Raw genomic sequence first — 13,437 nt, 5'->3', positions numbered from 1 at the left:
TCCAGTTATTATACCTAAGAATGAAAAAGGTAAAAGACCCTTTAAATTGCTATCTGAAAACTTTAGGTAGGGTCAGGGGTAGCCATTCATGAAAGTCTTGACACATTATTTTTGGCCCTTGTGCTAGAGTCCCCACTAATTAATGCCAATGACTAATGAATCTGAGTTACAGTAGCCTTAATAATATTCATGGCACTGTATCTATATTGTCATTAGTACCCTAAGAACTACCATATTAGGCCCTTTATTTATGAGGAAAAGATTCACACATATCTGAGTACCACAAAGATGCCAATTTAGTCCATTAATACCAAATGTTTTCTCAGATCAGCTAAAACAAATTTATGTTTTCTGACTTTGTTAGTGCTATTTCTCTTCTCAGAATCATAGATTAAGTTGTCATTTTTTAAAATTGTCATTTATTAGCAAATTTCACAAGATCTCTTACTTTTAAAAAGCCATTTCCTTCTGTTTCTAGCTGTTGACAATTAGTTCACAATAATAATGCTGGAGGAAAAAAGAAAAGAGAACTTGTAAGCAGTGGCCAAGAAAGTTGATGTACCTGAGGTGAGAGCAGCAACACAACCAATCAACAATGTAAAAGTCTTCTGGTATTCTGGTGTATGTGAAAATATGCAGATTACAGGAACAAACTCCACCATCTAAACCACCTACATTTAGTTAAAGCCAGGTCAGATCATTTTACATAAGGAAAGCAAATGGTCCTGCCACAAATAACCATACTGATGTTACTGTAGGAGACCCAAAATTCCAACCCTGAAGCAACTAATTAGACCAATAGGAAGAAAAAGCAGAATTGATAGTTATCCAAGAAATCAGTATTGGAATCAACATTTGGAATCTGTGCCATGACTGCCCAAGTAACAACTATGTTTGATCCACAGTCTCTGTAGACTGGTTAAATAGGTTTTCGAATAAACTTTTGAAAGTGTGCTTTATTTTTTAATCTTTGAATCCCCAGTAGCTGGGGCTGTGCCTCCTAGGTACATGTTTGCTGAATAACTCAAATGAATCTGAGTATTCTACCTTATATCAAAATCCAATAAGGATTTATTAACCACCTGTTATGTAGGCATTTAAGGACTAAATTACAAAATAATACATAAATGCCTTAGAGCTACAAGCGTGCAAGGGATTCTTACTCTGTATACTTATACAAATATATTATTCTCATTGCCAAGAGAGAAACACAAGTTGATCCAGCAATTTCAAATAATTATCAGATGTGTGATTATTATAGCCAAGTTAACTCAAAATTTGTTTCAGTTTCCTTATCTATAAAATAAGCATAATTCCTCTAGTACTTACTTCATAGGGTGGTTGTGAAGTTCAAATGAGAGAATAAAGCCCTTTGGGAAAAAAAAAAAAAAGTATTCCTAAAAATTCATGGAGATTACCCCTATTCTAGGTCCCTTTTTAGGCCCTTACAAAGACAACTTTCTGATCTGAGGTCATAACGAAGAACTCTTGGCAAATTCAGTTGAGGTAGGAGGGTAGAAGGCAAATCTACCTGAGTCTAAAATAGGAACACACTTCTGATTATCTTATTAAGATTGACAGAAGTAATGGCAATTAAAGACAAAAAACATGGTTTTGAAAAAGTATAAAGGTGGAAGGGGGAATGGTTGGAAATTAGTCTCATGGACTGGGTGGAGCTTTAAAGGTGACTGCTGAGTGACAATGGGTGAGAATGTGGAAGCTGCGGCGATTATGCCCACCCCTTGTGGCCCTGTACAGGCAGCAGCTATCCTTGGAGAGCGTCGCAGGAGTGGTAGCATCTTCCGAAGAAATCTGGGTGTTAGTGAAGACAAGATGAAAGACATTTGAAAGGGGAAAAAAACTGAGTATCATCGGTTCACTAATTTAGAATTGGAACGGCCTTAGGGGCTCATTGTATAGGCAGGAAGCCACGGGCGGCAGAGGGACTTGCCGCGCTTTTACAGGTCCGGAGTGACAAAACCAGCGGGGAATAACACAACACAAGCGGAGAAGGCGGCCCTTTGGTGGGGTAAGCGTCCACCTGAATCTCATCCCGCTCTAGGTTGTGCTCTAGGGCCGAGGAGCGGGAGGGGAGGAGGGGGCAGGAAGCGCACGCAGCCCGTCCTCGCGCCCCCCAGGTGGGGAATCTGCCAAAGGTCTCCCATAGCCAGGAGCTCGGATCCGGAGTAGGCGGTGGCCGAGAGTGGGCGTGTCCGGGCTAGAGTCCCGGGAATGGCCCAGGCCCCCGACCACTCCCCTTCTTCAACAGCCGAGGCCCCGCGCCTCAGGACCACTATAAATGATACTTTTGGAGCCTCCTCCGAGGAAGCCGCGACCCTACCCCGCCCTCCCGAAGAGTCTCGGGGCCCGCCTGGGGACACAGAGAGGGGGTCCTGCAGGACCGGGGGCTCCCTGTGACGTTGCGAGAGACGCGGAGTCAAAGGAAGCCGGGAGAAAAGGCGCTCGAATTTAGGGGCGCGTGCGCGAGATGCGCCCGACGGAAGAAGGGCAGTGATGATGGGGCAGGGGATAGGGAACCCCTCCGTACTCACCTGGAGCCCGGCTGGGGCCTTGGCCCGGATCCGTATTCTCCCCCTCCACCTCTATTCAATAGACGAGCCAGGCGCCCGCCCCGGCTCCGGTTCCCCTTCCTTCCTGCTACGTAGTTGGTCTTCGTCACTCCGAGAGCCAGGCAAATCACGTGCTTCTCCCACTTCCGCTGAGCTTCCTGCCTAATAGCTTTCGGAGTCTTGGATTCCGGCGGCTGCGGCTCCGCCGCCGGAAGGAGCTTATCCCTACTTCCTGCCTCTTCCTCTCCAACGCCCTCCTCCGCCCCCTCCGCCATCACTGGTGCTGGCGTCCAGAAGGTTGCTCCTGCCGGAAGTGGAGGCAGCCCAGGGCGGTTGGGGGCGGTGTTGAGAACGCCGCACGCGGTGTTTGTTGAAGGCGCCGGGCTTTGGCTCTTGGGGTGGTTCTCGGTCTTCTGAACCGGAGGCTGCCTCGGCGGCGGCGGCAAGGGGGAGGTGATGCCCCGTTACTATGAGGACAAGCCGGAGGATAACGGCGCATGCGCCGGGGTGAAGGAGGATCTGGGGGCGTGCCTACTGCAGTCGGACTGTGTGCTCAAGGTAGCCCCCACCAACCGACAACCGCAGGGGAGGGGGTGTCGGGTCTCTCTTAAGAGGAGCTGCGCACCACCATCCCCCACCCCCCCTAGGGAAAGGGGAGCAAAGCTGCCCAGGCTCTCTCCCAGTTAGCGAAGCTCCTCTCTGGGCTCCTTGGGCTAACCACGCTCTGGCCGCATCTGTGTATCTGTGGGGACTTGGGTGAATTGAGCCGGCATAATCGATCAGAAATTGAAGTGTGATGGTGATAGAGTCTAGAGCCGCACAGATCTTTAAAGGTGCTCCAGTCCAACCGCCTTTTTATAGCGTTAGGAAACGGAGGCTTAGGGACACACAGTGACTTGTTCAAGTTCGGGAGGAAGCGTGGTTTGAACCCAGATCGGCGGCTTTTGCCCTTTACTCGTTGCAGCAGATTTTGACGGGAGATACCCATTCTCCCTTCATCCTAAAACTGTTCAGCAAACCTTAAGTGTGGGGCCGTGTTTGGAGCCGAGAGAGAGACGGATGTTCAGATACTGGGTTCTGTAGGACAAAGCTTACCCAGCCATGTAGTGGGGAATGTTATCTTCTTTAGTAACGTCCATCGCGAAGTGGCTAATTTTCTGGCGATGAGCATTCCAGCGCCTAGCTAGGTGCGAGTCGTTACTCCCGTTCCGGACTGGGTTCTTTCTTGAGTCTTAGGGTCAGTGTCACCTTCAGGAGCTTGTACTACGGCGTGCTAGCATATCCTTTGCAAATCCACATAATGAAGCATTGAAAGTACACTTTAGCTGAAGACTTAGCGGTAATACGTAGATATATGGGAATGTGTGTCTATGCATATTATATACATCCACGCATAAGAGTCGTACGCATTGTGCTATATGAAGTCCAAAGGAGTGAAAGCTCTTGCTTTCTTAGAAGGATCAGAAAAAGTTTAGACTGAATCTTTAGGGGAATAAAGGTCAAGACTTAACTGTATAGGCTGCTCCCTGGAGAATAGTCAAAATTTATTGAAAGGAAAAATCTTTCTTGCAGTGATCATGCAAAATTAGTTAACTTCTTAGTATATTAAGGCACTGTTTCTGTTATAAATAAAAGACAGAAACCTCACATAAAATTATATAGTACTGCTTGGTTTTAGAGCATACGATGCTAATTAGGCAGAACCTAACTATGATATTGGATGTGGTTAAAAGGCCAAAGAGCAAAAGACTCCGTTTTTTAGCAGGACTCATTTGAATAGAAACCGGTTAGAGCCGGAAGGATTTAATAAATTATCTGGTCCATTTGACTAATGAGAAAATAGCATAGACTCACAGAGGTGAATTTATAGTTCGAGATCACACAGCTATCAAGTGGGAGATCCAAAACCAGAACTTATGTCTAGCCTTTGCAAGCTTAACAGGCTAAATTTAAAAGTGCATTGTACTAGAGTGGAGTTACAGATAGGTTGATTTAGCTTACTAACAGATGACAAGAAATAGACATAAATAACTATAACATGTGTTCATTTTAAATAGATAAAAGTTCAACTAATATTCCATGAGTTTAGATGAAGGAGCTATTATTGGGTGAGTCAGGAAAGTGTTATATGGAGATCGCATTTAAGCTGAATCTTGTTATTTTTCAGTTTTATTGTTCACATTGTGCACTGTGTATTTAATATTTTTGCTGCCTTTTAGATTTCACAGCAACATTTGAAGGGAAATTTTTTTCAGTATTATATACATTACAGTAATTAAGCATCTTTAAATAGAGGCTGATTTACAAACTTAATTTGCATTCTAAACATCAACAACCAAAACTGTTCCCAAAAGCTCCCAGTATTGTTTTCTATGTTTAAGATGTTTTAAATAATTATTCCCGTGCCCTACAAATTAGTGATTTGTATATTAAACATAATTTTGGCCCATGAATTCATATATACTATTCCTTGTACACATCATTTGTTCATCAAAGTTTTATGTGAGTATCTGCTCTATAGAAATTACTGTGTTCAGTACTTGAGATGTATAAAGTTAGATTAATTTAGGTAAGCTTGGTACACAAATATATGCTATTTTGTGTTACATTTTTAACCTTTTTACATGTATCTATCATATTTTGCATTTAATGATGACAAGAATTATAAAATTTACAAAGCCAACTTTACTCCTGTTTGTGATATGGTAAAGCAAATGTAATTGCTCTCTATTATTGACAATAATAAATTTCCCAAAATGATTGCATGTACTTGAATTTACACTATTTAAAAATATAATTATGAAAAATATGGTAATTCATTTCAACCTAATAGAAATATACAGTAAAATGTATTATTTCTGTTTTGTAGATGATGAAACAAGCTCAGAGAAGCAAATTGATTTAGTCACCTAGCTACTTAGTGTCAGAATTAACAATTGATCAATCTAAATCCATTGTTCTTTCCTGTGTCTGGCCAAATATTCTCTTCATAATATCAATAAGTAATTCTGTGAAAATACTATGCTAGGGGAAATGATATTCCACAGGACAGTTCTATAATATGAGTCATGGAGACCTAGCTAAAGTGGCTGCCTAAGTAGAGGCAGACAGCCCAACTCCTACATACTGCCTCCAGGAAAAAACTAAAAATAGCTCTACACTGAATAATTCAATGAAAACTGTAAGTGACTTCTGTTATGCTAAAACTGCACAAAAAGTTATAATCCCATAAACAGTGATTCTATCTTATAAAACAGTCCTCATGCTTAGGCATACAAACCAGAAGTGTCACTGACAATTGCAGTTGAACCTGAGATACTTAACCAGCATTCAAATAGTTATATGCAGAGGCAAGAAGAGTGGAGTTTCTCAGAAGGTCCCAGGGTGGGCAGAAATTTCACTGTATGGAGTAGAAGCATCTGGGAGGAAAAGAAGGAAGGAAGGTAGGTCAGTTGGTCTTAACATTGACTAATTCCGATTTGTGGGCCAGCTTTAACACTTAGAGGTAGTGATTGTCCTTTGTTCTCTATGAGGACCATGCTATCAGGGAGATAATGCCATGACATGCAAATTATGTAGGTACATGAAGAAACCAAAAATGATGCCACTATGAATTATTGTATTGAAAAAACAGATATACCTAAATATTTCTATTAAAAAGAGAAAATTCCAACAAAAATGTAAATAATACAGAAAGAAAAATGGATTTTCCACAGTAACTAAATGACACTAGAAGAAATGCAGCAAGAAATAAAAATAACCAGAATTCTGGTGGGGAGAGAGTGACAGTAAAGTCTGAAGAAAAGCACAGCCAGGAAAGGAATGAAGCATTCTTCCAATTAAAGAAAACTGAAGAATTCTAATTCTTTTCCCCAAAGCTTTTGAACTTTCTCCACCATCCTCTGCTTTTCATCTGCTTTTTATTTTTCTTTCTTCATTAGGGGCAATATCTGTATCCCCTGGCACATGTTAAGCTTTATTAAATGTTTGTTGCCTGCTCTTTGCCAAATCTGTTAGACCAGAGAGCAAAATGAAACCAGAAGGAATCTACCAGATGTTTCCTGAAAGAAGCCCCAGAGATAGCCTAGCTGAAACCCAGAGCTTCTTGGTCAAAAGGTAATTGAATTAGAAAGAATTCGAGGTCAAGCAAATATAGAATGATACAAGAGTTGGCAGCTTCTGCTAAACACAAGAGATCTTGGAATACAGTAATCTAAAAAGCAGAAGAGATGAGCCAACAAACAATAACTTATTCAGACAAAGTGAGTATAATTCTACAGGAAAAAAAATTTGGCTCCCCATTGACTAAAGAACTAGCAAGAGTTTCTGTTGAAAACAGCATAGTTGAATAGAAACTTTGAAAGGCAAACAGAAGACTCAGGGAAACTGAAAAGATCATTTTATTTGAGCAGTTAGATGAAACAGTACCTTAATGCCTTCAAAAGTATTGAGGAAATTAAGGGGAAAAATTAAATTAAACAAAACTTAAATTAAGGGGAAGTTAGAATTGTTCTGAGAGAACAAAAAAAGAGAGCAAAAAGGAAATGAGTATACTTATATGAGAAGGAAGAGAGGTGCTTTCTGATGTTTCAGGATGAGAAAAAGGATATATGGGTTTTGTTGATAGGGTAGGAGGAGCAAGTATTAAAGTACATTGGATTCCATAGGGAAGAAGCAGGTTTGTGAGGATAAAAGAAAGGTAAAAAGGATCATAGCAGGAAGAAAATGGCACAAAGCTACACAAACTCACATGCCAAAAAAAGGGTTGGGGGAGTTGAATTTACTATATACCATTTTCTTTCTCATCCCTCCTTCCATTGTACTCCACTCACAAGTCTATCTAGCAAAATACTTTTTCATTGAATTCGTAATTGTATTTGTATAAGTTGCTAAAACTAGGACAAAGATTTTAATATCAGAAATATCAGTGCTCTAAATTCTTTGATTCAAATTGTAAACCTTTGGAGTTGACTCTTGTGTATGTCAGTTATTTCCCATAGAATTTTCAGTGTTTCCCATAGCTTTCAGTAGTTAAGCTACTTCATTTATTTAAACTAAATAGGTAATGGTAAATAAGACAAAAATAATTTAGATACTCATTAGAGATGGTTTATATATCTTTTATTTCATCACATAATTTGGAAAAAAAAAAAGGCATTGTATCTTTCTCTTACTAGTGTTTATTTGCTGTTTTGTATGTGGCTGTCATGTCTCTGACTTTTTGTGACCCTATTTGAGATTTTCTTGGTAAAGATATTGGAACAGTTTGCCGTTTCGTTCTTCAGCTCATTTTACAGATGATAAAACTGAGACAAAAAACAAACAAACAAAAATAAAACTTGCCCATGATTACACAGCTGGATTTGAGTTAAGTGGCTTGCCAAGGATCACATAGCTATTAAGTGTTAAGTGTCTGAGTTGGGATTTGAACTCAGATCCTCCTGACTTTAGGATCAGTAATCTTATCAATTGTGCCATCTAGTTGCCTCCCTTTTTTCTTTAATATTTATTTTTTCTAATTACAGTGAAACATTTTTTAACATTTGTTTTTAAAACTTTGAGTTCTACATTTTCTCCCTTCCCCTACCTCCCATTGAAAAGACACATATAAAGTTATGTAAAACATTTGCATAAAAGTCTTGTTGTGAAAGAAAAATAGATCTCTCCTCCTACCCCCCAAAAAATTAACCCTCAAGAAAAATAAAGTTTAAAAAATTTGTAAATCATGAGTTTTCTAAAGAGGCTTGATGGTATAATGAAATGGAACTGGTGGTGTATTCAACCTTTGATGCTTACTAATTTTATCCTGAAGAAATCATTACCTTTTTGTGCCTTACATGTCTTTATCAGTGAAATAGGGAAGAGCAAAGCAGGATTATTTCAAGGAAAGCAGTTTATAAGCCTTAAAACACTGTATAAATGTGAAGTATTTTTATAAATTTTTTTTTGGTATTGTAACTTGTTTTCCACTTATAGTCAAGATACAATATTTATAATAGTATATTATAGATTAAATAGATTTTGTGGTCCTTCTTGTGAACCTGACCATCATTTGGAACATTGTTTCTGTGGGAAGATTTATTGAGTCCAAATTTGCTCATGCTTAGAAGACACTAAAATGTTTGCTGAACTGAAAAGAGGAACTGTCCTTTTCCTTGAGGTCTTTGGCATAAATGAAAGTAAATCATTAACTCATTTATAAATAGGTAACATGCCCCTGCTAATAAATGTTATCTTTCTTGAAGGATTGCCTAAGTTTCCCCGTCTTATTAAATTTAACTCATGCTAGCATGTTGATGAAACTACAGAGAATTTTGAAGTATTGATGAAATGGAAGATGTTGTATTTGGTTTTTTGTGAGGGAATTTCCCAGATACTCACTTTGTGTTGTGTTATATTACAGGAAGGAAAAACTCCTCGACAGTGTTTGAAGGAAGGCAACTGTAAAGCTTTGAAATACTCATTTTTTGAATGCAAAAGGTCAATGGTAAGTGGCTATCCAATAATCAAGAAATTAGAAATAACAAGATACTCATTTGAGGACTTGTGATTGAATTGTTTTATAAACTAAGAATATATAGATAATTTTTCCAAATTTTTACTTTAGTAAGTAGTGAAAATTTGTTTTCAGTGAGTGAAGAGTCAAGTGACATTTGAATGAATCGCACAGACTATTACAGATGTCAGAAATCTCTGGTATTATTTTACTTTTACTGTTCTTTGATATCAGTGTTAAATATCTATATTGTTTTTAGATGTTTTATTTACTGGAAGTCACTATGAATTCAAGCTAGTAAGTATCTCCTTTGAGCTTAGTCTTGTACAAATACACATATGCCAAGGAGACAATGATTAGAATGATTACAAGCATTGGAAAATAATTTAGGAATGTCAGAAAAGTTAGGAATTTGACTATCTATAAAACATTACACCAAAGAAGGCAAAAGAAAATTCAAAAAGGAAATAGATGAATAAGGCAATGTTGCTATTTTAAAAAAAAACTAATATGCACCTTTAAAAAAAACTATGTTATAGAAATTCAGTTTTATATGCAATCCTCGTTTTCTTTTGTATGGGAATGTTTTCTTGATTTTTCAGTTTGTTATAAAAAAGGATATTAAAAATAAGTTAGAAGTCTTTTAAGATTTTCAAATTTTACAAATTCTCTAACATATAAGATAATACAGTGAGAGTAAGCTAGGAAAACTTCTGGTAAGTTGATAGTAAGAAGATTATTGCATGGGCTGGAGCCAAGATGGTGGGTGGAGAAAAGCCAAAAACTTGCCTGAGCTCTCTCCAGGTTTCCTCAGAAAAAAAAAAACAACACTAAATCAAGTCTGTAAACATATTCTAGACTGACAAAACCTATCAAAAAATGGAGTGAAATAATTTTCCAATTTAAAATCTGATTATTTAGAAGAACTTAGGAAAGGTCTTTCTCCTTTGGGTAAAAGGGAAAAGCTTGCCCAAAGGGCAAGCCAACAGAAGGCTTTGCCATAGCACAAACCAGCCACCAAGATCCCTCAGGACAGTTACACAGCAGGGGGAGCCTCCAACCCCAGTGCAGAAAGCAAATTGGGAAACTCAATAACAGAAAGAAAATTTAGGTCTGGCTCCCCAATGCAGTGAGCAGATTGCCAAGTGCCAGAGACTCATTGCTTAAAATCAGTGACCTCACTCATGGCCGCCCGCATAAGAAACTTGGGACAGTCCCCTTATACCTGTGGAGCAGAGCCCATAAAAAGCTATTATGGTAACAGCCAACTTAAGAGGACAAAATGTCTACATATAAAACTTGAAAAGTGAATATGAATTAGTCTCAAGCCCAAAGAGCCTTCTTGGAAGAGTTCGGAAAGGATTTTAAAGTCAAATGAGAGAGGTAGGAAAAAATATGGGGAATGAAATGAGACATATTCAAGAGAGAGTCAATAGCTTGGACAAGGAAGGACAAAAATTGACCAAAAAAATCCTTAAAAAATAAAATTGGCCAAATGGGGGGAAAAAAATCCAAAAGTAGAGTTTGCCAAATGGAAAACGAGAAACAAAAACTAACTGAAGAAAATTATTCCATAAAAATTAAAATTAGGCAGATAGAAGCTAATAGTTTTAAGAGTGACTGTAAGAAGGCAGTAAGACATCAAAAATCAGACACAGTAGTCAAATGACTCTAGTAATCTGTTTGATAAACACAAAGGCTCCAGCTTCTGGGATAAAAACTCACTATTTGACAAAAATAATTGGGAAAACTGGAAAATAGTATGGTAGAAACTAGGAATTGACCGACATCTCATGCTTTATACCAAGATAATGTTGAAATGGGTTCATGATTTAGGGTGATATTATATATAGGGTATTCATTATATATAGGATACTCATGATGTAGGGTGATTACATAAAGAGTGATATTATAAGCAAACAAGAACAAGGGATAATCTGAGATCTTTGGAAAAAAGAACAGTTTATGGTCAAAGTAGGAACTAGAGAACATTATGAAATGCGTTTTGAATAATTTTGATTATATTAAATTAAAAAGGTTTTGCACAAACAAAAGGAATGCAATCAAGATTTGAAGGGAAGCAGAAAACTGAGAAACAATTTTTTAAAGTTGATAAAGACTTTATTTATAAAATTTGTAGAGAACTAAGTCAAATTTAAAAGTGGCATTCCCCAATTGATAAATGGTCAAAGGATTATGGACAGACATTTTTCAAATGAAGAAATTAAAGTCATTTATATTTATGTAGAATACAAAATCTTGCAAAAATGAGTGTTGGAAGCTACATTTACATATATTTTTAAAAAATGCTATTGAGAAGAATCAGTCAAAATTTAAAAAATTGAAAATGTAAACTACTCATTGGAAAAAAAGACTAATGATGCTCTAAGACATTCCTGTCAAAAAGGATATATTGGTTGCTTGATAATAATTATTCCAGCTCATATTTTCAGAATAAGGTTTGCAAAGTGATTTCCACATAGTAATCCTGTTATTAAAGAAATATTTCCCTTTTACAGGTGAGCAACTAATAAAGAGATTAAGATTTAAGCTTCAGGTTGCCCAGCTAATTGGGAATTTAAACCTAGAAAATCTCACTTAAAACTATTGATGGAAAGAATCATACCACAATGTCCATTCTAATCATTAAAATTTACTTTTAATCCCAAACTAATTTCCTCTTGCTCAATATGTTACAGGTCTTTTCCCTTTCAATTTTGGTGCATTATCAGAGTACAAATACATTCAATTCTGCTATAATGTGTGTTTCAAAAATACAGATTTGTACCAGTGTGATGGATATATTGGGGAACATTTTTAGAATAAAATAAATTTAAAGTTGGCTTTTGAGTGATTCCTTCCTTAAGAAATAGCAAAAGATCTCAAAATTGCATCACTCAAAATAATTTACAAATTACACTTCTTCTGACACCCACTTTAATAAACAAAGTTAAGGTCTTTGTTTAAGTAAAATGCATTTTTTGGTGCAATTTGGAGCTATAAACAGAGAAGGGCTAGTCTACATTGCTTCATCCTTGCCTCACCCCTTTTTGTGACCTCCTGCTCCCTAGGTCCAGCCCCAGAGTTGCAGCCTGTCCAATTTGCTTGTATAGTGTAAGACATAGACCATGTAGTAGAAATTCAAGGTCAAATACATGGCTACTATTTACTCATTACTTATGTATTATTATTTATTTTGTACTTCTTAACCATTTGACATGTATTAAAAAATGCGATATTTGTTTCACTTAAGTTTTTAAATCTGGTGTCCCAGTCCCATTTCCCTCAGACGATATGTGGTTTTTATTGTGCAATTTTGCATATTGAAGTGGTTTTGGGGAATATGTGTTGTGTTACAGAAGAATTTACATCAGCAAAATTTAATTTGCTTAACTGTAATCTCTATTACAGTTTGTTTTCTAAAGTATGTTAAATTTAACAATGACATTAATGCTATTCTATTCATTTGTTTCCTCTTTTGCTATATTTTTCTCTCTTTTTTGTAATGTTTTATAGTTGCATAAACTGGAAAAGAAAAATTTATCCTTTCCAGAAGACAACATAATTGCATTATTGCAATATTCCATGTATTAGTGCTAATATAAAGTTAACTGGCACCCACTTGATCAGAGACTGATAGCTAGAAGGACTCTCAGAAGCTGTTTAGTTTAGTTTCTTCCTTATCCTGCCTCCATTTTACAGATGAAAACAAGATTAAGTGATTTATCTAAGAAAGAATAGCTGAGGCAAGATTGAACCCAGATCTATTGAACAGAACTAGTATTGTACCATGCTGGTTTTAAAGAAAATAATTACTGGTTTAATTTAAAAGACAATTTCAATTATAACTTCTGTATCCATGGGAAGTGTATCTCTGGTAATTATCTTTGACTTACCTTGAAATTTAGTTTGTTTTACTCTTAATATGACAACTGTTAATAAACTATTCAGTATCTTTTATACTTTTTATATGTATCTTTTATAAAATGTTTGATTTATTAATTCTATTTGTTTTTAGTTGGATGCCAGATCAAGATTCAGAGGAAGAAAAGGATATTGATATTTTTCTCTTGGAATCAAAATTAAAACAACATGGGTTCATCTGTGTGGTGAATAAGGCCATGTGTCTATGTTTCTGCTTCATACATTGAGATGAATAATTTTGTGATTGTTCTTTAAGTGGAAAAAAAGATCAATCCTGCCTTTTGAACACTGACAGAAAATGATCTGTGTTAAATTGTTTACATACAAAAGGATTAATTAAATGTTTATAAGTTATGCATATAATAAATTTTCTGAGTTATTCTAAACTGTTAATTTTTGGAAAATTTATTCATTATTCAAATGACAAGTACCATAATTCCTTTGTCC

The 13,437-nt window shown here is 36.9% G+C and overlaps 2 protein-coding genes across 5 annotated transcripts in view; one reads left to right on the top strand and one right to left on the bottom strand.

The window, feature by feature from the left end:
* The window catches only part of UNC50 (unc-50 inner nuclear membrane RNA binding protein), a 29,426-nt gene extending 26,364 nt beyond the window's left edge, over positions 1–3,062 (bottom strand). Inside the window, exons 1-2 of one of the 4 annotated variants that reach the window (XM_074300355.1) lie at positions 2,553–2,676; positions 1,330–1,370 (exon numbers count right to left, since the gene is read on the bottom strand). In XM_074300355.1, the coding sequence (XP_074156456.1) occupies positions 1,330–1,334 (5 nt within the window). In that variant the 5' untranslated portion in view covers positions 1,335–1,370; positions 2,553–2,676. Of the gene's footprint in view, positions 1–448; positions 503–1,329; positions 1,371–1,739; positions 1,953–2,552 lie in introns of those variants that run through there. The other 3 variants (XM_074300354.1, XM_074300353.1, XM_074300357.1) reach the window with 3 other exon arrangements.
* On the top strand, positions 2,832–13,380 carry COA5 (cytochrome c oxidase assembly factor 5). Its single transcript, XM_074300358.1, has 3 exons — positions 2,832–3,128; positions 8,974–9,057; positions 13,085–13,380. The coding sequence occupies exons 1-3, from the start codon at positions 3,027–3,029 to the stop codon at positions 13,124–13,126; spliced, it is 228 nt and encodes a 75-aa protein (XP_074156459.1). The 5' UTR covers positions 2,832–3,026; the 3' UTR covers positions 13,127–13,380.
* The last annotated feature ends 57 nt before the right edge of the window (positions 13,381–13,437 follow it).

This window comes from Sminthopsis crassicaudata, chromosome 3 (genome assembly GCF_048593235.1).
Source record: "Sminthopsis crassicaudata isolate SCR6 chromosome 3, ASM4859323v1, whole genome shotgun sequence".
Lineage (NCBI taxonomy): Eukaryota > Metazoa > Chordata > Mammalia > Dasyuromorphia > Dasyuridae > Sminthopsis > Sminthopsis crassicaudata.
The sequence above is the reverse complement of the archived record's forward strand: the minus strand, read 5'-3'. Positions and strand labels throughout refer to the sequence as shown.